Source organism: Chiloscyllium plagiosum, unplaced genomic scaffold (assembly GCF_037043375.1).
Source record: "Chiloscyllium plagiosum isolate Xiang-an unplaced genomic scaffold, Cpla_swu_hap1 HiC_scaffold_3, whole genome shotgun sequence".
Classification (NCBI taxonomy): domain Eukaryota; kingdom Metazoa; phylum Chordata; class Chondrichthyes; order Orectolobiformes; family Hemiscylliidae; genus Chiloscyllium; species Chiloscyllium plagiosum.
The window spans coordinates 38,999,529-39,027,058 of NW_028270141.1; the positions used below are offsets into that span (position 1 = coordinate 38,999,529).

The window sequence follows — 27,530 nt, forward strand, 5'->3', positions numbered from 1 at the left end:
AAGTTCATGCTGACTGTTCATTATTATAGCTTCAATTTGTAATTATCTGTTTTTTCTCTTCATTGAGAATTCCACTTTTCCTATAATCAATGTTGAGCTGACTAGTCTATAATTCCCTGGACATGTTCTGCCCCATTGTTAAACATGAGAGTTGTATTAGTTATGTACCAGTGCTCTCGAACTACACTTTTTTTACATTGAATTATTAAATCTACGTAGTAATCTCATCCCTAATCATTTTAACATTGGTGAATTCAATCCATCTAATCTAGGAATTTTATCCTATGAATTTCAGTTTATTCAGAACATTCCCATTTATGTTTAAATGTGCTTATCTTATTGTTCATTTCATCATTTAGTGTCATGACTACGTTCCATCTTCCTGTGAAACACTGAAACAAAGTAATTTAATATTTCTGTCATTTCTTTCAGTACTTATGAAATTATCCTGTCTACTTTTGACAATCTTATTCCAACCAGGGCTCTTATTGATGTATCTATGAAATATTTTACTATTTTGTTTATGAAAATTTCATAATTTCTCCTTTCCTTCCTAATTGTTTTACTTCTCTTCTAATTTGTTTTTTTTTTCTGTCTGTTATCCGTATACTTAATTTCCTAACTCTCTGTGCTTTATGCCTTTAGTTATCCATGGAATTGCAAAACTGTTCAGTCTGAGTTTTCCTGAGTAAACTTCTCCTGCACTATGTGGAGGACTGTTCTAAAGGTTTCCCATTGTTGTTCTACATCATTGTTTCCTAATATTGTTGCCCTTTTTACTCCACGTTCTATTCTCAGCTTCTCAAAATCAGCTTTTCTTCAAGCTATAAATGTTGTTCTCTTTGTACTTTGTTTTGTTCTATCATGGTCTTAAAGTATGTTCTCACTATTGCCTAGATAGTCCCCTTACTTTTACTTCTCTTGCCTATTTTAGATTATATCCCATTACTAGGTCCAATGATGAATTTTCTCTTGTTGGGATTTTTACATTTTGGAAATAAAAAGTAAGTCCTGAATACATTATAGGAACAAGGCCAGCATTTGTTGATCATTCCTAATTGCTGCCAGGAAGGTGGTAGTAAGTCACTTCTATGCTTTGAACCATAGTAGTCCCTTTGTTGCTGTTAAAGGTGGAAGTTCCTGAATTTTGACCCAGCCACAGTGAAGGAACAGTGATTATAGTTCCAAGTCAGGGTGATGTGTCTTGGCAGGAAACTTGGCAGGTCATGGTGTTCCCGTGCAACTATTGCCCTTGTTCTTCCAAGTGGTAGAGGTCAGAGTTTGGAAGGCGCTGTCTAAAGAACCTTGGTGATTTGCTGCAGTGCATCTTCCATATGGTGCAAACTGCTGTCGATGTATCAGTGGTGGAGGAAGTGAATATTTAAGGTTGTGAATAGGGATACAGATGAAACAAGCTACTTTATCTTGGATGGTGTCAAGCTTCTTGATATTTGCTGAAACCACACTTAAAGGCAAGTAGGGACAGTATTCCATTATACTCCAGACTAATACCTTTTTAGATGGAGACAAATTCTGGAGGATTCTGAAAATTACTGCAAGATTCTAAACCTTTCACTTTCTTTTGTAGCCGCAATATTTTTGTGGTTTACTTTCAGTTTCTGATCAATGGTAACCCCTTGAAAGTTAATTGTATGGGATTCAGCAATGGTAATGCCTTTGCAAATCAAATAGAGATGGTTAGATTCTTTATTGTTGTAGACATGAAGGGAAACTTACAAGTGGTGGTATTCTTTGAGATGACCAGGAGGAAGAGAGAAGATTAATATGAATAATCCACACTTCTGACTATTTAACTAGCCTCTGATGGATGTGGCTGGAAATGTTAACAAATGAATTGGTGTTCTAAAGGTTGGTTAGTTTGAGATACAAAGTGATTGTCAAGGTTATAGGGCAGCTAAAGAATGAATTTACCTTTTGATTCTTGCCTTAGAGATGCCAGCAAAAGGTGGGCTAATTTGAATGCTGGTGTTTAATTAAAGCAATATTATTAACTTGCTAGCCTATTACTTTTCTTTCTTGCTGTTCTAAAATTCCAGATCAGTGTTATTGGTTAAGCCACACTGAAAACACATTTAGTCCCCATTCAGATCTCCCTCACTATGGATTACATAAGTCAAAAACCATATTGTTGTGGCAGAAAGGCAATATTGTGTGAAATGTAGCAAATGTCTTTTGGCAGCACCTTACTGGTACATGTTGGTAGAGGTGTTTATAATGTGAAGAGAGAAACCAAGTTAACATTTCAAATCCTGTATGACTTCTTCAGAACTAGTCACACATGTCCAGTCATACTGGACTCAACATCAACTCTTTCTCTCTGCACAGATGCTGCCACACCTGCTGAGTTTCGTCAGCACCTGTTTTATTTCATATTTTTAGCCTCCCCAGTATCTTGCTTTTACTTACAATGTGAAATGTTCTGACAGCACTCCACTCCCTTGTGAAGTGTGTGATGTAACTAGGGTTGTTTTGTTTTATTCAGTCATTGGATGTGTAGACTTGCTGGCTATGCCAGCATTTATTGCCCATCCCTAATTGACCTTGAGAAGATGTTGGTAAGCTGTCGTCTTGAAGTGTTATAACTCATTTAGTATAGGGATACCAATGATGCTGTTCGGGAGAGAGTTCCAGAGTTTTGACTTTGTGACCGTGAAGGAGCAACGTTACATTCCAAGTCATGATAATGTCAAGAAGCTGGCAAACAGACTTTATTTCTCACTTCCTCCCCACCCCCACACATACTGCCGATGTGTCGTCTCCTGCATCAGACTGCCAAGCAAACTCTTAACTATTATGGTAGATGATATGGACAGCATTCAATGTATCCAGACTAAAGGAAAAAACAGCATTAGCATATAAATTTAGATGGGAAGACAACTAATGTTTGAATTGAGAAAAGATGTGTACTACCTGCGCAAATGTTAAAGTTGGGAAAAGGATTCTTGGTGACTATTGACAAGTCACTTCATTGTTGAGCAACAGGATGCTTATTAATTGGGACCCATTTCAAGACTGATCATCAGTTGAACTTCCTGGAATGAACACTTAACAAAGGGATGCCACTGATACATATCACTTCACTGATTTGCTTTATTAAGGTGAATGGAAAGTGTTGGTATGCTCTAAAGGTGGAGGCAGTTGAGCCATATAAACAGTTATCCTACCCGCAGGCTGTCCCTGCCATTTGTTGCAGCCATTGTTCACGTTAATCTTTCATTTTGCAAGTGCAACTTTAGTTCAGAACCTAAACCCCAATCTATGGCTCTTGCTTCATATAACTTAGCGAGAAATGGGGAATGCAGCATTGTTTAGAAAACGTCACAAGTAACAGTGTTGTTTGTGTGGAACGACTGTTGTGGAATTATTCTTCATATTATGTGCATTGGTCTAGTTCAGTGAGGTAATCTGATTTGTGAAGAACAGGAAGTACCATTGCAGAGCTGTGAGCAGCCTCTAGCTCCTGTGATCTTTCAGCATTTGTTTTCTTGCTCTGCCTTCTCTGATGATGTTGAAAGAATGTTGTTTAATTGATTCATTTCATTGTCTGAGACTGCTGCTGGTAGGAGGAGGTACAGTAATTATCTTGCATTTCCTATCTTCACACTTTATCTCAAGTTTCTACTCATGCCAGTCACCTAACACTCAAACCAGCTGTATCATATAGTGCTGTCCTTAACTTGCTGCAAAAATGTTCCCAGTTTCTCAGAAAGCTGCACAAGTGGCCCTCGAAGACTTTGTCACACATACAGACATGTACAACCACCACCCCTGCCCCTGAATCCTTTTGATCCTCCTGTTGGCAAGACTGCCAATCTTTATTACAACTTGAACCAGAAAGTTGTCTATGTTATCTCCTTTCTGTCCCGCAAAACCCATTTGAGGCTGAGAAGTGGGCAATCATATGTAGTCTCATTCAGACCAGAAAGCTCAATGATCTCAATGAAGCTGAGCCTCGAAACGTAGCAAAGTCAGGAGCCAATGGGTTGCCATATTAAAATTTAGGCCTTTACTCCAATTCTAGTTACTTGTTCTGTAATGTTGCAATTTAGCCAGCAAATCGTGAAGCCAGATATGCCAGTGTTAAAGCTCCCTCTTTTGGCAGAAAAGGCAGATTCTAGTCATACATTTGTGCAGTAAGTGCTTCATCTGTTTACAGTAAGAATTTTTTTTATTATTTGAGCTGTTGTTGACTGTTATAATCTAATAGTGAAATTTAACTTCTGGCCAGACTACATATTGTAGCAACAAGGTTATTACTGTTTTACAATTAATGATAAGCTTCAGTATTATATAATTATAGTACCAATATCTTGTCTGTATGCAGCTTTCAATATCACTCATTCCTTTTTTATGAAGGGTGTTCTTAAATATTAAGCTGCACCTGATGTCTGTCTTTTAATTAATACTTGGAAAACCCCTGGTTTTTGTTACCTCAGCACCTATCCAGAGTTGCTGTATTTTCAAAAATTCTATTTGTTCACTGTGATGCACGTTTAAAATGTACTATGGAAGACAGGTTCCTGATATGATGGAATAGTGTATTATATCAAGGTACAAAGGCGCAGAGTTCTTGATTTCTCCTTTCAGGTCCTCCCTCCAGTTTCACTGATCAGAAGATACTGACTGGAAACAGAGTTATACAATTAAGGCAATGAGATTTTCATCATTATGACCCACTAATGCACTCCCTGCACCTCATTAAAACAATATGAGAGGGAGCTTAGGAGGTGGTCACCTGTTCCTTTGAATCTCTGGAATCTGACGAAGATTCTTTAGAAGTTTTAAAGTTGTATTGTCTCAAAATATTTGTTACAGAATCTCTCTGAATTGATGTGCTTGTTTTAATAGAAAGTTAAACAACAATATAATATGTGAAGATATCATTGAAGGCAGTAAACGACACATTCCTAATCCAGTGCGCACATTTATGGAAGCTTTCGAGCATTATCCAGAGGTCATAGCAAACATCAAGAGAGTTGGGTTCCAGCATCCAACTCCTATCCAGGTATGGAAAATGTCATGTATGCTCCTATAATCTGATTGTTCTGTGAATGCAAGTGTGACTTAGTATTGATTGCATTTTTGCTTCAGTCTCAAGCGTGGCCAGTAATTTTACTGGGGATTGACTTGATTGGAATAGCGCAGACTGGAACTGGAAAAACCCTGGCATACCTCTTACCTGGTTTCATCCACCTGGACCTACAGCCAGTGTAAGCTACTATTTTCCATATGTCTTTCTCTCATAAAAATTCCATCTTCTTTCTCTCCTTTGCCTCTTCTGTTATTAACCTTGTTATTCTTCTAATTCTAACTAGGGTTCATTGAGCCACAACTCATCAGATACAAATCAGCTGAGTACAGGAGCAGTGCACAATGTGGTGAGGCAAACCCTGCTGCTTTTTGCCATGATTGTCTGTACCAGCCTACTGAAAACTGATAAAAACAAACAAGCCAATGACAATAGTGCTGGCTTCACTACTTGGACAGCACATTCCAGTCCCTGAGAATATCAAGAGGTTTTAGTCATGAGTTCAGGCTTTTAGAGCAAAACAGTGCCTTGGTCAGGAAGAGATAAGACAAGAAGGAAGGAATTAAAGAAATTAAAATGGTTTAGCTAACACCAAAATGCAGTATGTAAGGAGGGAATTATTAAGGGAGGGGATGACTCGGTAATATACACTTACTGGGATAGATCAAGTTAGCGAGTTTTAAGATTTGTAGCTCAGGTTGAGGTTTCTGGATGTAGGTTTGCTCACTGAGGTGTAAGGTTCGTTTTCAGACGTTTGGTCACCATACTAGGTAATGTTTGCTGGAAAAGCGCAGCAGGTCAGGCAGCATCTAGGGAACAGGAGAATCGACGTTTCGGGCATTAGCCCTTCTTAAGGCTAATGCCCGAAACGTCGATTCTCCTGTTCCCTAGATGCTGCCTGACCTGCTGCGCTTTTCCAGCAACACATTTCCATCTCTGATCTCCAGCATCTGCAGACCTCACTTTCTCACCATACTAGGTAACATCAGTGAGCCTCCAGATGAAGCATTGGTGGCATGGCCCGCTTTCTATTTGTATGTTTAGGTTTCCTTGCATGGATGACAATTTTTGTAGTGATGTCATTTCCTGTTCTGTTTTCTCAGGGGGTGGTAAATGGGATGCAGGTCAATGTGTTTGTTGTTAGAGTTCCAGTTAGAATGCCTTGCTTCTTGGAATTCTTGTGCATGTCTCTGTTTGGCTTGTCCTAGGATGGATATGTAGTCCCAGTCGAAGTTTTCCCTGGACTAACCACCAGGATACATGAACATCAACTAGCCACAAAACGGCATGACCCTCTCTCACTAGCATCCTTACATACAGATGAGGAAGGACACCACTTCGACTGGGACAACATATCCATCCTAGGACAAACCAAATAGGGACATGCACGAGAATTCCTAGAAGCATTCCAACCGGAACTCTATCAACAAACACATTGGCTTTGATCCCATTTACCACCCCCTGAGGAAAAAAACAGGAAATAATGTCACCACAGAAAATGATGTCATCCACGCAAGGAAACCTAAACACACAAATAGAAAGCGGGCCAAGCCACCAGTGCTTCATCTAGAGGCTCACAGATGATGTTACCTAGTATGGTGACAAAATGTCTGAAAACTAACCTTCCAGCTCAGTGAGCAAATCTACATCCATAGATCAAGTGTGGGAAATTTCTCCTAACACCAGAAATCACTATTAAAGATTGTCTATTTGGCATCTTGAAAGAACATTGGGGACGTTCTGGAATGTAGCTTGCATTAGTTTGAGTCAGTAACAAGATGACATGGATTTCAGATCAGCACCTTGTCAATAAAATTGCATAGGAAGCAAATGGAAGGATTTTAATGCTGCTGGGTGTGGAGCAATTGAAATAATGAAAGGTGCAGAGTCTTCATGCTAATATTTGTAAAAGGGCAATGGGCTAGAACTGAAAGGAGAGCTCACTCACCGACTGATCTACAGGGGTGATGGAGAGTGTGACAGAGGGGAAACTGTGTAGTGAGATGCATGGTGGATGGAGAGTGAGACCAGTAGGAGAAGTTGTTCAGAGAAAGAGAGCATAGGCTGATGGGAATGGGCTGAGGGTGAGATTATTCAGAATGAAGAGACATGGATGGTGGGAAATTGGACCAGTGGTGAAGTGATTCACATGGAGGGCACAAGACTAAGGGGTGAATGATCTGAGGGGAGGGAGGATAGAGAACGGGACCAAGTGGACATGGAATTGGTGAGAGAGGGAACCTGGATGATGAAAAATTGTTCAAACGCGGGAGCAGGGATGTTGGGGACTGATATTGAGATTCACAGAAGGGGAACAGGTATGAAGGGGAATGGGACTACAGTTCAGAGAGAGGATATGGGAATGATGGGGAGGTCACAGAAATGATGAGGAATGGGACTAGGTGATTATTCAGGGAAAGGATGTAGGTGATGTGAATGCCTCTGAAAGGAGAGATTATTTGGAGAGAGGGATGGGGTTGCGAGGTAATGGGGACCAAGCGGGCTGGAGATACGTGTGTGATGTAATTGCACGGACCTGGTACTGGTACGAGGGGCTGAACTGGCCTCTTTTGCTGTGAAATTCGATAGTAATCATTGGAATAGCAGTAAAATTAAGTTTAAAACTCAACAGAAAGTCTGAGAAGTCATGAAAATTCTTGTACTTTGTCAGTTTTCAGGCAGACTGCCAGATTAACCCTGGGCTTTGCATAAACTGCAGGGTGAGTGGCTTTGCTGAGTGTACTTCTTTGCATTAATTGCTTGGCTTTAGTACACCACAAGCATGTGACTTAAGCAAGTAGCCCTGCTGAAAAGATTATTGTCAGTGTGACAAATGAAATCTGTACCCTTCACTGCTTTAAACATGATAATTCTGTTCTCCTATCTGAATTCAAGACAGCCATTCCTGAGACTATCTCAGACATTATTCAGTAATAGATTTCTCTTATGTTAAAGTTCAAGTCTGGTGTTGTTTCTTTCAAGTGAAACATTAGTAGTCTCAACAAGTTTAGCTTAGATTCTCAGTTTTGTAACAGGAAGTGAAACCAGTGTACAACATGTGATATGGAACCAATATAATTGATGTAGCAAAAAAAAGCTGTGGGGAAGAAAAATCATTGTGACCAATTACAAAATCTGTAATTTTTAAAGTAAATATTGAAGTGAATTAGTGCAGTACAAACGGATCAAAATTTAAACGCCTTCACATTTGAAAATGATAATTGTGCCTTGTATAGTTCCTCATGAGATTATCACACTGAGATTGTTAATTGATGTGATTACGTCACTGTAATCCTCACTCAGTGAGATTACTGCACTAATAAGGATAATTATAGACTTCAGCATCATAGTCTGAATGATTAAATGCGCAGAAATATGGCAGTTTGGAGTTTAACATGAGAAAGTGTGAAGTGTCGGGAGAACTAATATGGAAAGAGTATTAGAAATAACACTATTCTGGAATGTGGATGAAGAAAGAGACTTGATACCTATATACAGAATTCCTTAAACATCAGACAACTTGATATAGTTCTTGAAAAGTATTTGGGTTACTTGATTTATAATCAGAGGAATGGAATATAAAAGCATCGAGATCATGCTGGAACTTATCATTGGTTAGGCCACGGATGACCTCTTATAGACAATTCTGACACTTTGGAGATGTACAATGTTTAGAAAAATGTGGAGAGGTGACCTCTTGTAAATTTTCAAGATAATGAAAGGCTTTGGTCAACCAAATTGGGGAAATTTGTTCTTTTTGACAAGAGGATCAATATTCAATGGTTGTAAATCAAAATCATTAGGATAAGTAGGAAGATACAGGAGAATTTTATTTCCTGCAGTTCTTAGGATCTGGGATGCTCTACCTGAACAAGTGATAGAAGCTCATTGAGTGAATTTGACAGGTATTTCACCATGAGAAACTTGCTGAATTATGGAAAAAGCTTAGTGTAATTATGATGACTCTTCAAAACAGCAGTAAGATGTGCTGAATGGCCTTATCCAGTGCTGTAAATTTCTCTAGCTAATCATTAATTAGTGAGCTAGTGCCACTATAATTATCCTATAGTTCCTTCAGTTGTTATGCTGTGACTGCATTTAGAGGTTACTGACTGCAGATAGCTGCAACAGTTCTGTTGGATAAGTAGTCCTTTCTTTATTCTTGGATTTTCTGGTAAATTGGGAATGTTATCAAACGATGCCATTTATCTGGTGTCAAATGAGACATTGGAATTTTGATCACAAGGAAACATTAATAATCACATTGATATGATTGCACAAGGCCAAGACCTGGCTTCTTTATTGCATTGAAAAGTGCATGCCTTGAAACTTCTCAAGTGCCATCTGGCTGAGCAGGACCATCCTGTCTACCATGAGGTTAAACCATACCTGGAGTCTGTAACAATTCTGTTTGTATTTAGGCAGCGGGAGAAAGGTGATGGCCCAGGGATGTTGGTACTCACTCCAACAAGAGAGCTTGCTCTTCAGATACAGGAAGAGTGCAACAAGTACAGTTACAAAGGAATTAAGAGGTACTGATAATAGTTGTGCAGTACTTTAACGGTTAGAGAAAATTGCTTCCAAATGTCCTGTTGTGTCTTTGTAAACCTCGCCATAATTCTCCTGCTCTAGCAGTTGGAGTCAACAAGATATTTAATGGTGGAGTGAAGGCTTGCGTTTTTGGCTACTCAGTGAATTTTGACTGCTGAATTTTCAAATGTTCAAATCTCAAATCCACAGTACCTTCAATAATATCAAATCAACAACACTAACATTCCTGCAAGATGAATATTAAATGGTGCAGTTTGTTTGTACATACGGTACACCTTAATGTTTCTCAGACCAACAGCATGAGAAACGGCCACAGTGGATAAAACCACCTGTGCTGAACCATGACCGGAACATTTCTAAGTTCCATTTCTCAGACACTGGGAAATGTAAAATGTTGTAACGAAGCATAGCAAGAAATGTTTCTCAGGGCCTCTGATTCCAATCTGTATTGCAGCTTTCTTGAGTTAAGGCTTGCTGTGCTCAGTATTCAGCCCCACATGATAAGAGTGGTGCTGCAAATAGCTGGAAGTGTCCAACTGCAGGTGGTATTATTGATACCGAGGACATTAAACTGAACGAATAACAAAAGGTGCAACAGGGTTTTTTAAAATAACCAATTCTCCAATCCCATACAAAAATGCTGTAAAAACAGAAAATGCTACAAATACTCAAGGTCAGGCAGCACCAATATAATGTTCTGGATTAGTGGTGCTGGAAGAGCACAGCGGTTCAGGCAGCTTCCAAGGAGCTTCGAAATCGACGTTTCGGGCAAAAGCCCTTCATCAGGAAAGCCCTTCATCGGTTTTGCCCGAAACATCGATTTCGAAGCTCCTTGGATGCTGCCTGAACTGCTGTGCTCTTCCAGCACCACTAATCCAGAATCTGTTTTCCAGCATCTGCAGTCATTGTTTTTACTAATATAATGTTGCCAGACCTGATGAGTATTTGCCATTTTTTTTCTCTCCCTTTGGATTTTCAACATCTGCCCTTTTTTTTGCTTCAGGTAACCATACCTTCAGTTTCTGCCCAATTTTGGGAATCTTCCACCACCTTGGGGAGACCTTAAGATCATAGGAGCAGATATTAGGCCATTCAGCCCATCTGCTCCACCAGGTTATCATGGTTGATAGGCTTTTCATCCCCATTTTCCTGCTTTCTCCCTTTAACCTTTGATCCCATTGGCAATCAAGAACTTCGCTACCTCTGTCTTAAATATACTCAATGACCTCGCCTTCACAGCTCCATGGCAATGAATTCCACAGATTCACCACTCTCTGGCTAAGGAGGTTTCTCCTTGTATCCGTTCAAAAAGATCTTCCCTTTACTCTAAGGTTATGCCCTCGGGTCCTCCTCTCTCCTGCCAATGGAAACATCTTCCCAACGTCTAGTCTGTCCAGGACGTCCAGTATTCTGTAAGTTTTCAATTGAGTTCCCCCTCACCCTGCTAAAGTCCATCGAATATAGTCCCAGAGTCCTCAAACATTCCTCATATGTTAAGCCTTTCGTTCCTGGGATCAGTCTCATGAACCTCCTCTGGACCTGCTCCAGGGCCAATACATCCTTCCTGAGGCATGGGGCCAAAATTGCTCACAATACTCTAAATGTGGTCTGACCATAGAGTGGATAGTGATTCATGTCAGGCTATGTTTCTCAACAGCTTTTCAGGAAGCAGTAGGCATTTGGGAGGGCTGTTCTGAAGGTGCCCCTGTTATATCTCAAACAGGATCAGAAAATTAGTTCATGTTTTTGTTAGCATACATGCCACACTCCAGTGATTCATTTTACATGTCAATAAAATTATAGTGGGAGATCAGGACAATCCCAGTGGGAACTCGAGCTCCAGATTTGTTCACTTGAACAAGAGATGTTTTTTCTTTTTTGCACCGTTATATGTTGTTGAAAGGATTTCAATACCCTCGAACTGTGTTGATCTGTGTTTAATGGTCAGATGTTTAAATCTGCAGCATTTGTATTTATGGAGGAGGAAGCCGTAAAGATCAGATCAGTTTTGTAACAAAAGGAGTGGACATAGTTATTGCAACTCCCGGACGGTTGAATGATCTTCAAATGAACAATTTCATCAATCTGAAGAGCATCACATATTTGGTGAGTGAGCAGGGGAAGTGAAGCAGAACTTAACCCCAGGTTTCATCTGTTTTCATTTGAATACTTTATTTAACATTGAGGGTGTGGGTCAGTGTCAGAGGGCTGCACCCAAGGGTGCATGGCAGTGCCTGGGCTGGCCACCTTTCACCTGAGGTGTTAAACTAGTCCCAAGTAGAAGATCCCACAAGAGTGAATAACACCTTAACATTAACTCCTATCAACTAATCACTATGTTCATTGCTCTTTGTTGCATTTTGCTATATGCTTACCTATAAAGTAACTTGGTGTGAACTTCTGAAATAAACAAGTAGATGTCATGTTTTTGCACCATCTGGATTGATGTATAAATGCAAGTTTGCTCTTGTCAGAGTGACCCCAGATTTACTGATGAAAAGAGACCATTCTCCAACCAGCATTCATACTGGCCTGCTTGTGGACTACTGTATACTGGAAATTGCTCTGAACACTAATCAAGTATAAAGAAGAAAGAGCTGGTACTTAGGTGGTTCTTTCACATACACTGCTCTTTGTGTAGGGCTATTTCATCTGAGGAATGGTACCAGCTATAGATGGCTCCCTCGGGAATGGCTCTCCAACGGTGGGCTGCTTCCTTGAGACTGACCCTCTGACATGGAGCGTTCCATTGGGACTGACCTGCTAGTGGGAGTGTCAGACTTGAGATTTTCACTGTTCCTTATGTTAAATTGTTGGCATGAAACTATTCTGATTGGTCGTCTTTCTGTGCAGTGTTTTGTTCCCATGTGAACTGCTGTTGCTGATTCAACAATGTCCAAGAAATATCAAAGTTTGTTTGAAAACATTTCTGTGAAGCACTTTGGGTTGTGTTATTATGTTGAAGAAGCTGATTAAATGCAAGTTATTGTTGATCCTCTCCTTTACGAGGTTCTACTTGGTTTTGTTAAATAATGTTGTTTTTCTTGCCTTCAAGTCGTGCAGGGATAAAGCATCCTCCTGGTGAGTTGATTCATTAATTAACTGCAAGTGATGGATTTTTCTTTTCAGAATGGAACACCTTACCAGAGTCTGTACCAACTACTTACAAGTCAGGCACAGCAAAAGTTCAGAGGTTTCACACTGCCTTGCCTGTATTGTTGGAGGGCCACAGCTCCAGGACACTCCTCCTGCCCCACACTAGCATATATCTCTGTTCCCAAACCAGCCACCTAGTTGTCTTCCTGAGAAATAAACAGAATGCTGCAAATGGTCAGCTGGTATCTGTAGAGTGAGAAAGAGAGAGAGAGAGAGAAAGAGAAATAAAGTTTATCCTACAGGTCAGTGACTCTTCATCAGAACTGGAGTTGAGGCTGCTCAGAGCTAGTTCTCTAGGCTGTCAGTGCTGAGACTGACTCAGCTCATTTCATACTGAATCCTGATGGTCAGCCGGCAGAAGAACTTTCAGGCTGTCGAGCCAGAATGAATTTCAACCCAGTCTCCAACCTTTTCAAAAGAACTTACAGATTCTGACATTAATGCTGGACATTGTATTTGCGATTCACATTACAGTTACATTGTTTAGATTTTGCTTGGTTTAACCAGTCTTAATTGAAATTCTAAATCAAATAGATGTCTAAATGATAGACTGGAATTGAAGGAAGTACCTAAAGGTCGACTCATCTGTAAATGGCTGGAGAAATCTCTGGAGCTGCATTGCAGTATATTTGTTTCCCAGTAGATGGCGTTTTATTCAAACTGTTTCAGGTGCTTTTTTTTGAGAGTGGGAATTATACAGGAGCAAACATCTATGTTGGGTCCTTTTTGTCAAAGAAGCTTGTCTTCATATCAGTCGTTACCACAGGGAATGGTCACTGACACCACAGCCTGTCAGTTAGTGGTAGCGTGGGTAATTCCACCTCCTATCAGCCCAGTTCCAGACCATTGGATTATTATGCATTGGTTAGTCAGTCTCTTTGCTGCAGAGTTCCTCAGGTTAGTGCCCTATGCCTGATGTCTGTAACTGTTTCATCAATGACGTTCCCTCCATGAGGACAGATATGGGGATGTTTGCAGAAGATTGCTCATTCCTATTGGCAACCCATCAGAAAACAATTTGCAGCAAGACCTGAATGACATCTAGGCTTAGGCTGATAAGTAGCAAGTAATATTCGTACCATATGATTGTCAGGCAATGACCATCCCCAGCAAGAGAGAATCTGAACATTTCCCCTTGGCAATCAATGCCATTGTCAGATAGCCCACTATCAACATCAACTAGAAACAGAACTAGAACATTCATATAAATGGTGTGGCTACAAGAGCTGGGAAATTTACAGTGGATAACTCCTCTCTCCACTTCTTAAACATTCCAGCAAGACATTGATTAGGAACGTGATACCTGGGTGAATATGGCTGTCACAACACCAAAGAAGCTTTACACCTTTTATGACAAAGCAGCCTACCTGATCGGTGCCTACCTTAAGCTTTCTATCCTTGCACTACCATCTACAAGATGCACTGTAGTAACTTATTCAATCATCATCACTCAGAAAAAATAAGGGAAAGTGCATGGCAACAAGCTTCCTTCCAAGTCTCTGACTATCCTGACTTCAAGTTACTTTGCCGTTCCTTTGCTGTCAAATTCCTAGAACTCCCTTCTTTCACAATGCGTTGCAAGTACATATTCCATAAAACTTGCAGTGTTTCAAGAAAGCAGTCCACTGCCACCACCTCAAGTGGAATTGGGATTAGCCAAGTATGATGACCTTTCCAGCAAATCCCAGGTCCTATGAATGAAGAATTAACACAATCACATTTATACTTGAAATTCAGTGAATTGGAGTTGGGTCGAGGAAACAGGGTGCATCTTGCATTCAGTCTTTGCTTTAAAGTCAGACTTTCTATTTTTTCCATATTTCAATCATAAATTTCTCTGTTCACTTTTATTGTTGAAGCTGCACATTTATTGATGCATATGTACATCCTGCCACCACTGGTAGGAGGGTGTTATTTCTGCAGGACAAGTATATCTGGGCAGTTCCTCTCTGCATTTCTGAGACTATTTCAAAAGTTAGCAAGTGCAAGTGTCATTGTGATCTGCTATCTTTGCCAGCAATTGAGTCCTCAAACCAGCAGTGACTATGCTGCTAGATTTCAGTATCCTGCGTCCACGTTGAATTTTTTTTTGGTTATTCATTCTTGTGGGTATCGCTCGCTGACTGGCCAGCATTTATTACCCATCCCGCGTTGCCCTTGACAAGTTGGTAGTGAGCTACCATCATAGAGTCATAAAGATGTACAGCATGGAAAGAGACCCTTCGGTCCAACTCACCCATGTCGACCAGATATCCTAAATTAATCTAGTCCCATTTGCCAGCATTTGGCTCATATCCCTCTAAACCCTTCCTATTCATGTGCTTATCTAGATGCCTTTTAAATGTTGTAATTGTACCAGCCTCCACCACTTCCTCTGGCAGCTCATTCCACACACAGCATCCCTGCAGGGAAAATGTTGCCCCTTAGGTCCCTTTTAAAGCTTGCCCCTCTCATCCTAAATCTGTCCTCTAGTTCTGGACTCTCCCACCCCACGGAAAAGACCTTGTCTATTTACCTTATCCATGCCCCACATTATTTTATAAACATCTATATGATCACCCCTCAACCTCTGACCCCCCAGGGAAAACAGCCCCAGCCTATTCAGCCTCTCCTGTAAGCTCAAACCCTCCAACCCTGAAAACATCCTTGTAAATCTTTTCTGAACCCTTTCAAGTTTCATAACTCCTTTCCTATAGGAGGGAGACCAGAATTGCACGCAATCTTCCAAACGTGGCCTAACCAATGTCCTCTACAGCCGCAACATGACCATTCTTGAACCGTTGCAATCCATTTCTTCAAGAAGGCAGCACACCACCACCTTCTCAAGGGCAACTAGAGAAGGGCAATAAATGCTGGCCAGCTAGCAACACCCACATTCCACAAAAGTAAAAAACTAAATATATATAGTCACTGAAGCAATTTGGTTCTATACAGTACCATATGAAGAAATAAAGAAACAATGGAGTGTGACACTATTTGTCAAACAAAACTAAGGCATTTCTTTCTTATGCAAGATTACCTTTCCATACATTTGAGGCACTGGTGTGGTGGGGATGGGGAAGGGAACATGGTCCAATAACTGCATCAACCCCCATTTAACTTGGGCAGGAAGACCTTAGAGTGGCCTTTCCCCACTGCCCTTTGGCAGCAGCTGCCCCAAGCTTTAGTGCGTCCCTCAACATGTAGAACTGGACCTTGGCATGTGCCAATCTGCAACACTCGGTTGAGGTCAACTCCTTGCTCTGGGCATTACCTTCTGCTTTTGCTCCCAGGGATCCTTTACTCCACTCTCTTCCACCAACTGAGTCTTAACTCAGTCTTCTTTCACATATGTTAACAGTCTTAACACCTTACAATTTCACCTACTGGTTTGAGCACCGGGGTACATGTACCATACAACCACTGAAGGTGGGGTAACTGTGATTTGATGGGCCTTCCACTTAACCCATCATAACTCCCCCCTCAGGGTGCACGACCCTTCATCTCTGTGACATTTTGACACAGTCGTCAATCACTCTTGTGTTTTAATTTTACTTCCTTTTCACAAATACTACTTTCATTGTTTTAAAGTCAGTTTCTCTATGGACTATGTCAGTGCCTTATCATTTAAACACCCTTTTTTTTGTACTCTTTCAAGCTACAATAACCATTTTATCAAGTAGCTGTGCATGTCTAAGACCCATTGTTCAATGCATTTTTGTCAAGTATTAGCTCATACTTGTTACTTCAGATGTAACCATCTCTTTTGCACGGTTACATGTAGATCCCAAGATCATGCCATATATTTTTGACTTTCAGGCGATTTTTTGGAAGATCACATGTAGGTGGAGGGTGCCTGGGTACCATCGTTGCCTGGTCCCAGTGTTCTACTTGGTGGCCAAATCATCTAATTCAGTTCCCTTTTGAAAAAACCTACCAGCAAGGCCACACACAGTTCCAAGAGAAAACTACGGTTTGATTTCATTGAGTGTAGCAAAATGGATTATATCCAATGTAAGTGACCCCCATTTCCATTTGATGCTGTGACACTTTTTCCCCTGTCACTATTCTTTTAATTCAAAATATGGCCCACATCAATTATCATTATAACTAGTGAAAACTTTACTGTATAGAATAAACACAAGCATGTTTTCGCAATACCTTTAAAAGTGACAAATGAATATTTAATGCTTGTGATTTCAAGCACTACAAATTTCACTTGTTTGGTCTTTATTACAAAAAGTACATACAATTTTCTAAAATGTAAGTGACTAACTTGTACTCAAATTTTCTTATTTCAAAATTATTCTAAATTCAAAATTGACAACAGATTTGGATTTATTTTATGTACAGCCTCAGCTGTGGTGTTGAGCTAATTAATTTCTTCTTGAGCAATCTATCCCATTTTATTCTGATGCACATTAAAACCACTCAAACTGTTTGTTTCTATTGGCTCTGGGCTTTATATTAAAATGTAAAGGTTTAAATTTATTTGTCCTTCTAAAAATCAATTGATTTTCCCATCATGTGCTTGAATAGCAACTTCTATCAATCCCAATTTCAGGAATCGTACATTTAGGCTTGGTGATGTTTAAACAGTGAACTTTCAAAATTGTAGTCAGTTCAAGGTTGTCCTATTTTTCAAAAATTTCCAGCTCTTATGGTGTGTTCTTGAAACCTGTTCAAAAAAACAAAAAAAAACATTGTTTCTCTGGAAGAAACCCAGTGGGTTAGTAATATCTAAACATATCTGTAATATTTGGAAGTCTAGAATTTTGTCCTTTCCAAAATCATATATTTCATCATACAGAAGACGTGAGAAGATTTAAAACCGTCTGAGACGAAAAAAACTGCAGATCCTGGAATCCAAGGTAGACCATCAGAATACTAAAAGAACACAGCAAGGCAGGCAACATCCTGAAGAAGGGTTACACCCGAAACGTTGACTTCTCTACCTCCTGATGCTGCCTGGCTTGCTGTCGTCTTCCAGCTTTCTGCTTGTCTACATTTAAAACTGTCAGCAGAAAGAGTTAACCCAGCTCGTCCCGGAAGAGGCAGAGCCTAAGTCACCAGGTGATGTCATGTCGTACTTTCATGTTCTTTCTTTGAAAAAGTTAATGAGTAAATAGACAAAACATTCCTCAGTGCCAATTCAGAGGTCAAATTCGATGCTTTCCAAAAAGGTTTATCTATGTTTTTGAGAGCAGGCTAAAGCATTTTCTTCACAACTCTTCTCTTTAAAGACATTTGTAAAACTTCCTAATGAAATAAGATTTGGAAGTCTTGAGCCTCTGATGCTTTCGGGTAACTTTGTTTTACTATTGATTTCTGTTGAATGTAAGGAATGCTGGCCTTGTAACTTCCATGGGAACTCTGTCTGAATAAAATCCAATTTTCATAGAGAGCTTCTTTAACTTTGGAGTTGAAATAGACTTGCTGATCTTATCTCTAACTGTGCATAAGGGTCCTACCTCTTTGTACAGTCCTTCTGGCTCGTGGATGACATTACACACTGGCTTTGTCTCACTACACAGGGATGGAACAGTTGGGGAAGTGCTGTCAGCTACATTCTCAAGGTTATGCACCTTGTCTTACAAGATAACAGTCCCAGATGTTGTCTATTCACTGATTTCTGCCTGGCGTGTTTTGTTTTTTGCCATCAGATAAATCTGTTCAAATTGCCTTCTCAAAATTCTAGTTTTCCCCATTTTTAGAACACCATGCTCACAAACAATTAAGATGAGCAAGTATTATTACACAGTATTAAAGATTCACTCATATATTAAAACAATTACAAATATTACAGTCCTTAGAAGACCAGAAAATGAAATTCTAAAGGCAGTAATTCAATCACAACGATTTAAATATTTGCTGTTTATCCAGGACTTTTTCTTCAAATTAAATACAACACCGGCAGTACAGCATTTTAAGGAAAGAGGAAATAACTTTAACTTAATTTCCTGTCTTCATTTGGTTTTGTATGTTTTCAGTCAATTGCAAGAGGTAAATTTTCACCAAGCCATTAAGAAAGTAATTCCAAAATAAACATTTCCTAGCAGGTTCTTGACAGAACTACTGATTATTCCTTAATGGGACATTTAACTCAGACATCCATGTTCCAACTGCACTCTACATTATACACTCTCAAAATATAAACTTTGAGTTAATACAAAGCTATTTGGACGCATTTTGTTTTCTGCACAATGGAATGTCTGGAAAAAGATAGAAAGTACTATGAAATGGTGATATCAGCACGTAATGTTAGATTCAGAATAATATTAATCGTGGGAACTTTATTCCACTTGTTGGACTTTCCAAAAAAATATAAAAGCCTTGCCAGACCTTGAGCACCAGGGGGAAGAACACAGCTGACACGACAACATTTTGGCAGCCAACGAATAAAAGCACATATGAACTAGATCACAAAAGGTTAACAGTTCACTGTGTATACTCAAAGCATTCACATCTCTCTCTCTCTCTCTCTCTCTCTCTCTCTCTATCTCTCTATCTATCTCTCTATCTCTCTCTCTATCTCTCTCTCTCCCCCCCCCTCTTTCTCTCACTCTCCTACAATTTGTGGACATTTTCTTCCAATTTAACTTTAGACATTTTCAACACGCCTATTCACAGATAGTAATATGCTTTGACAGCCGGTGGACTTGAACCCAGGCCTCCTGACTTAGGTAGGGACACTACCACTGTCACAAGAGTCTCTCAGTTTTAACTTTATGTTTATCCTTTACCTGTAAAAACTGTGAGATGTGCAAATAGTTTCACATCCAATGACTTGTATTCCAGAACCAGCAGAAATTGAACAAAAAAAGATTTATTATCCTTAATTCAACAACCACGACACCAGTCCAGCTTTTCAGTCAAGTCCTGCCTGTGGAAGCAATTCTGAGATCCATCTCTGAGGACTTGCAGCTGCCATGCATAGCTAATTTCATTTGTCCAAACTATACTGACTATATCTCATAGCTTCACACAACTAATTTGCTGTGTATCCTCATTTTCCATCTCTCTCTCTCTCTCTCTCTTGATTCCCCCCCACCCCTGTTTGTTTGCTTTTAGTGCTGGACTGCATGCTATACTGCTCTGCCTCTTCTCAGTTTGATCTACTCATAGTCAATGTACTGCTCGCCTCCTTTACTTTTCGCTCCTCCCAAAACAACATACAGAGGCCGGTCAGCAGAATCCACCTCATTGGGGTGAAACTCTTAGGTTTCCTTTTGGAAACCTACTTCATTCAGTCAGTCCTGTTTGGCATGGAATAGCCCCTTGAGATTTTGCTCCAAATCCTCTACCTCCCACCAATCCCCTCCAATAAACTTCACTGGGGCCTTAACCCCAGCCAACCAGTTCACTTGCACACCGAACCCATCGTTACAGGACCATTCTGAGATACAGAATGTTTCCCCTGCCACGGAATCCATCTTGTTGAATATTTTTAAAAGTCTCATTAAAATAAATACAAGAAAATACGTGTGCTTCAACACAGCAAATTTATTAGCTTAATCTGTTTAACACATACACAAACTAATGAGCAAATCTCTTAGCTTAATCTCTCTCAGAAATACAAACTAATGAGTCACACAGTCTTTCAGCCATTGGGGACTTGGTGACAATGGCACTTGGAGCTCTACCTCAGATTCCATGACACTGGTCTCATGAACCCCAGGCTGATATGGAAAGTCCAACAAGTGGGATAAAGTTCCCAATATTAATACTTTTCCGAATCTGACATTACGTGCTGATATCACCATTTCATAGTACTTTGTCTTTTTCCAGACATCCCATTGTGCCTCTGTGGGAGGAAGCCAGAGCACCCAGAGCACTGCTGCCTCACAGCACCAGAGCCCTGGGTTCGATTCCAGCCTCAGGCAACTGTCCGTGTGGAGTTTGCACATTCTCCCCGTGTCTGCGTGGGTTTCCTCTGGGTGCTCTGGCTTCCTCCCACAGAAAACAAAATGCCTCCAAGTAGCTTTGTATTAATTGCATAAAGGAATGGTTCCCAGCTCTCCTCTGGAACCCTTCCTCCACTCCCCTCTCCCATTTCTCTCTCCTCCGAGCCAAAACAGGCTGTTACTGTAGTAGGCTAGTAATGTTCCATATGTCTCTAATTGCTGAATGTTATGTCCAAACTATTCACCCTTAAACAACCTGGTTTGGCAACACTTTTTAAGCCCTGCACTACAGTGACAGAAAAAAATCATTTATGGTCATTTGATCAGAAAATGTAGATTAATGTTATTTTTCTGCTTCTTCCTTTAAACAGGTGTTGGATGAGGCAGATCGCATGCTGGATATGGGATTTGAACCTCAGATTATGAAGATCCTTTTGGACATACGACCTGATAGACAGACCATTATGACCAGGTAGAAAAGGGCTGACTGATGTATTCCTCACCTCGAGTAATCTGCTTTAAATAAAACAACAAAGCAAGTTCATTGGTCAAAAACTAATCACTGGCAGACATTGTACAATTGGCTCAGTATTCCAGTCAGGGTTAGGGGAGGAGGTTAATGATTGTCAGCACTGAGCTTGCAACCAACTGAAGCAGAATGAGGTTTTTCTGTGCTCTCGGAGCTCATTCCATATGCAGAGAGTTTGGCGGGTGGTTAGCTATGTTTGCTACTGTACTCCGGCACTGAGCATCATAGATGGAATGACCCAGTGTCAAATCAACATCTTTTCAGGAAAACTGTAAAGCAGGTTTGGGGTGAAGAAGGATCTTAAGAGAACAGTTTCATGCTTACAGAAATGGTCCCACATCATGTTGGAATCAGCCTTGGAGCACTTTGCAAAGAGGAAAGTTGAATGCTCAGCAATAGACACCAGTACATGTTGTTAATTCTTTCTCCTCTCTCTGCAGTGCAACATGGCCTGATGGGGTTCGGAGATTAGCAAAATCGTATCTGAAGAATCCGATGATGGTTTATGTAGGAACACTGGATTTAGCAGTGAGTAAAGGCAGATCATTGGGTTTCATTTGCAAGCTTTTGAACATGTTCAGAGAGTAACTATAATGTATTTTGTGCAGCAGGTTATTATAAAAGTATGTCACACTTCTAAATTGAGGATTTTGACTGTTTGGTTTGTTAAAGTAGCTTAGGGTGTGCAGGAACCTGCAAGACTGAGTTTTACTCAAAGGTCCACTTAACATATCTGAATGCGGCTAAAATTTTCAGAAGGTTAAAGATAATTTAAAGAGCTGGTCTGGTTGGTGATTGTAAAGCTAGCAGTGATTAACTGTGGCAGCACAGTAACTCAGTGGTTAGCACTGCTGCCTCACAGCACCAGAGCCCTGGGTTCGATTCCAGCCTCAGGCAACTGTCCGTGTGGAGTTTGCACATTCTCCCCGTGTCTGCGTGGGTTTCCTCTGGGTGCTCTGGCTTCCTCCCACAGTCCAAAGATGCACAGGTTAGGTGGATTGGCCATACTAAATTGTCCATAGTGTTCAGGGATGTGTAGGTCAGGAGTAAATGTAGAGTAATGGGATGGGCCTAGGTGGGTTACTCTTTTGGAGGGTCAGGTGGACTTGTTGGGCCAAATGGGCTGTTTCCACACTGAAGGGATTCCATGAACTTACAAGCAGTGGAAAAACTGTCATGTGGAGTCAAGACAGCCAGGCCTATCGACAAAATTGCTGCAACTATTTCAATCGTGCATTGAAACATTATTTTGGAACAGCACAAGGTGACTAGAAAACAGGACTGAGGGATTTTAAATTACCCTAGTATGTGGGCAAGTTGGACAAATTGGGATTGCAGTCCCTTGACTTGAGAAGATTCTGGGTTATCTGATTGAATCGATGAAGTAATTCAACAAGTTAGAGAGAAGATATTTTCCTCTGGTAGTAAGGAGTCTTGGATAAGGGGCACAAACGTAAAATTTCAGCTAGGCCACTGAGAGATGGTATCACAAGCATTTCTTCATGCAGAGTATTGGAAATCGGAAACTCTCTTCCTCCAGAAAGCAGTTGGTGATGATGGTCAGTTGGAATTTTCCAGGCTAAGGATCAATAGATTTTTGTTCAGGTTCAAAAGATATGGAGCAGAGGCAGGTAAATGGATCTGAGTTGCTGATCAGTCATGTTCTAATTAAATGGTGAAGTTGAAAGGTCTTCTCTGTAGTTTGAATGCTCATGTTTTAGGGAATGTGAATTTGTGTAAATTCAACAATCTTGGGGGAAGACATGGCAAAAGGAAATGGTGTGGAATGTACTGTCAGTGCAACTTGTACTTCCTCAATATTGGAGTATATAGCTTTGCTAAATCTTCCCAGTGATGCTAAATACATAACATGTTAATGCCATAATTAAATTGCCACGCTGAATGTGTTTCTATGACACAGTAGAAGAGTGCTTGTTGGAAGCAAATTCATTATGTTTTTCTCAGGCAGTGGAAACGGTGGAACAGCATGTACTAGTTATCCCTGAAGAAGAGAAAAGAAGCTACACACTTCACTTCATTGAGTCCATGAACCCTGAAGACAAAGTCATCATCTTTGTGGGAAGAAAGCTCACGTATGTTGGGTACTAACTATGTTCATGGAGGTGTACTTAGCTCAATTCTCGTCATTTATTTTTCTGACAGTCTGAAAGTTTTCAAAAGCTCAGAGATTCTGGCAGTGAACTTGTTGATGCAAAGTTGAGTGATGTTAGGCCCATGGCAATTAAGTTGCTGTGGGTAAGGCTACCCTGGTATATTTAATCATAGTAGTTCATTGCTCTTTAAGGGCATAGTACCTGAAGCAATAGTCTAGCTCAGGATCTGAGGCAATTAAGAGGTCAGATTAGAGAAAGAAAGCAAGATTTGTATTTGTTTGGCACCTTTAGGACTTCAGGATGTCCCAAATCTTTCACAGCCAAGTTTTATGTTTATCCTGGGATGTGAGTATTGCTGGCTGGTCGTCTGGTATTTATTGTTCATTCCTAGTTGCCCTTGAGAAGATGTTGGTGAGCTGCTTTCTTGAACTGCTGCAGTCCGTGTGCTGTAGGTTGACTCACAATGCCGTTAGGGAGGGAATTCCAGGCTTTTGACTGAGTGACAGGAAAGAAGCAGCAATGTGTTTTGAAGTCAGGGTGATGACTGTTTTGGATGCCTTTCAGGGATGGTGTTGCCATATATCTGTTGCCCTTCTAGCTGAATTGGTCATGGGTTTAGAAGGTGCTGTCTAAGAAGTTATCATGAATTTCTGCAGTGCATCTTGTAGGTAGTACACACTGCTGCTACTGAGCATTGGTGGTGGAGGGAGTGGATGTTTGTGGAATTAAATACTTTTGTAGTTTGCTGTGTTGTGCTGGAAGAAATATGGTAGCTAATTTACACACACAGTCCCATGCCAACAATGTGCTGATGACCAAATAATCTGCTGATCATTTTGGCTGAAAAACAAGTATTGGCCAGGACAACTAGGGTTCATCGCATTACAATGGGGGCTGCGTGAGTTGTATAATTTTCCACATGCAAGTTAATTGCATATTTTCTCCCATAGTTGATTCCTGACTTATTTCCTTTTATTTTAAAACACTTTGTTTTAACAGAGTCCCAGACTTCACGTAGTGTGGTTATAGCTGGGAACAATGGTAGCAACAAATGCAATCTCAATTTAGTTCCCAGTTACCCCAAAAGAAATCTCAAGGTTATTTTTAAAATCAAGTATCTGGCTGAATAGTAACTTTCAAAAGGGAATTGGATTGAGTACTTTAAAACCAAATTGTGTCGGGCTATGGAGAAAGAATAGAGGAGTGGACAAATTGAATAGTTCGATCAAAGAGACATCAGAGGAAAAATGGTTGAATTGATGGACATCTTCTGTGCTGTAAGATTCTATATAAGTTAAAATATTTCTGGGTCATTTGATTTGACTGTAAAAGACGACCAGTGATAAAGGTGGAACTCTAAAGAGAATTCTTTCAAATGTAAACACTAATTAATCTTTATTGGATGATGGTTTATTGCAAATCACTAGCTGGACTTCTGTAGAGAAGTGCTTCTAGCAGAGTGGAAGAATGTTCAATTATTGCTTCACATCAAGTCTACAACAAAGAAACCAGGCCCATGTCCAACCACACTTCACCAGTCTTAAGAGCAAGATTCTTCCCACCCTTCCTCATCGAACACAATCAGGGTAAAGGTTTTCGTGTCTAATTTGCTTTTCACTGTCTAATTACACCAAAGTTGATAAAGTCTCACGTAAAGCCTGTTGTTATTTACTCTGTATGCTTGAATTCTGACTTGTTTCTGAACTTGTAGTGACATTGTGTAGGGTGGTTTTAGTTTAATGTTTCATATGTATGTAGATTAGCTCGTTGAGCTTGAAGGTTTGTTTTCAGATATTTTGTCACCATACTAGATAACCTAATCAGTGAGAGCCTGTGGTGAAGTGCTGGTGGTATGTCCAGCCTCTCTATTTATAGGTCTTGGTTTCTTATGGTGGGTGATATCATATCTGTTTTTTTTTCAAGGGAAGGTAGATAGATCTAAATCAATATGTTTATTGATGGAGTTCTAGTTAGAATGCCGTGCCTCTAAGAATTCTCGTCCGTGCCTTTATTTCTCCTGTCCTAGGATGTGTGTGTTGTCCCAGTCAAAGTGGTGTCCTCCTTTCTCTGTATGTATAAAAATTAGTGAAAGTGGGTCGTGTCTTTTGGTGGGCAGTTGGTGTTCATGTATCCTGGTGGCGCGTTTCCTGCTAGTTGTCCGATATAGTGTTTTTTACAGCTCTTGCATGGTATCTTGTAAGTGACGTTAGTTTTGCTGGTGGCATCTATTGGATCCTTTAGGTTCATTAGTTGCTGTTTAAGTGTGTTGGTAGATTTATGGACTAGTATGGTGCCGAGGGATCTGAGTAGTCTGGAAGTAGTTTGTTGTAAGGTAATGTGGCTATAGCTTTTGGTTGTGTTGTGTCTACTTGCTTGGGTTTGTTTCTGAGGAATCGGTGGATTGTGTTTATTGGGTGCCCATTTTTCTTGAAAACATTGGATAGATATTTTTCTTCTGCTTTTTGTAGTTCTTGAGTGCTGCAGTGTAATGTAGCTCATTGAAATAATGTCTTGATGCAGCTGCATTTGTGGATGTTGGGGTGATTGCTTCTGAAGTTAAGTCTTTGTGTTGTGATTGTTGTTTTTCTGTAGATGCTGGTTTGAAGCTTTCTGTTAACTGCACGTTCAACTGTCACGTCGAGGAATGGCAGTTTATTGTCATTCTCCTCCTCTTTTGTGAATTCTATGCCTGTCAGGATATTGTTCATGGTGTTATTTGTTTCCTCTAATTTATTCCATTTTGTGACGACAAAGGTGTCATCTACATAGTGGTCCCAAAGTTTGGGTTTGATAGATGGGAGGTCAGCTTGTTCAAGTCTCTGCATTACTGCTTCTGCTCGGAGTCCTGATATTGGTGATCCAATAAACACAATCCACCGATTCCTCAGAAACAAATCCAAACAAGCATACACAACGCAACCAAAAGCTATAGCCACATTGTGTTACATCAAACACATATCAGAAATGACTTCCAGACTACTCAGACCCCTTGGCATGGTAGCCCACAAACTTACCAACACACTAAAACAGCAACTAATGAACCTAAAGGATCCAATAGATACCACCAGCAAGACTAACATCATTTACAAGATGTTACAAGAACTGTAAAAAACACTATCGGACAACTAGCAGGAAACATGCCACCAGGATACATGAACACCAACTGGCCACCAAAAAACACGACCCACTATCACTAGTTTCTATACATACAGACAAATAAGGACACCACTTTGACTGGGACAACACACATATCCTAGGACAGGCAAAACAAAGACATGGACGAGAATTCTTAGAGGCATCGCATTCTAACCAGAACTCCATCAATAAACTCATCGATTTAGATCCTGTCTACCTTCCCTTGAAAAAAAGAACCAAAAATGACATCACCCACCTTAAGAAACCAAGGCCTATAAATAGAGAGGCTGGACATACCACCAGTGCTTCACCAGAGACTCTCACTGATGATGTTACCTATAATGATGACGAAACATCTGAAACCAAATCTTCCAGCTTAGCAAGCTAACTTACATACTTATCATCAATCTGAGCTACAAATTTTCTCAAAAATTGCTAATATTTAGTATAATTATAGAATGAAAATTTATTTTTAGTCTTTGATTGGGCAAGAGTTGATGCAAGCCAGGCATTCATGGCATTGTGTGAAATGATACAGGGGATGGAAAGGGAAATGCTCTTCAGCCTATCAACTTGTCCTTTCCAAAGTTAAATTAAATCTTTACAATTGGAAAGAACAGTATAATGTCAACCCTTTTCTGGTCTACATGCTGTACCTTTACACTGTCATTCTCAGACATGGGATCACCTTCCACATGAATGCTGTACCTCTCTCAACCCAACCATACTCTGTGCTCTGTCTGCAGTTTTTATGAACTGTTATTTCCTTTAGCTAAACATGGGAAGAGCAATGACATTATCATCAGTCCTGATGCGTCCTCCATTCTCTCTTCACTTGTTCCATTCCTACCTCAAATTAAACCTGATTATTGGTGTCCTAGTAGATGAAAATTGCACTTCAAACCCACATCTCTCCAGCGATATTTCCATATCCATGATGATGTCCATCTCCACCCCTACCTCGCCTATCTGTCACTGAAACCTTCATCCATATGTTTGTCATTTTGACTAATTCAGTACTCTGACAGTCACCTATACTGCACTGTACTTAGACCTTACTTTCTCCCCACTGTACTTAATGAACTTGCACTCGTCCAAAACTCTATGGTCAG

General features: G+C 40.2%; 1 protein-coding gene across 1 annotated transcript in view; it reads left to right on the plus strand.

The window, feature by feature from the left end:
- Positions 1-27,530, plus strand: part of ddx43 (DEAD (Asp-Glu-Ala-Asp) box polypeptide 43) — a 95,924-nt gene that overhangs the window by 46,700 nt on the left and 21,694 nt on the right. The window contains exons 6-12 of the mRNA XM_043680581.2: positions 4,870-5,026; positions 5,113-5,231; positions 9,472-9,582; positions 11,566-11,707; positions 21,012-21,112; positions 21,610-21,697; positions 23,135-23,262. Coding sequence (XP_043536516.2) covers positions 4,870-5,026; positions 5,113-5,231; positions 9,472-9,582; positions 11,566-11,707; positions 21,012-21,112; positions 21,610-21,697; positions 23,135-23,262 — 846 coding nt within the window. The remainder of the gene's footprint in view (positions 1-4,869; positions 5,027-5,112; positions 5,232-9,471; positions 9,583-11,565; positions 11,708-21,011; positions 21,113-21,609; positions 21,698-23,134; positions 23,263-27,530) is intronic.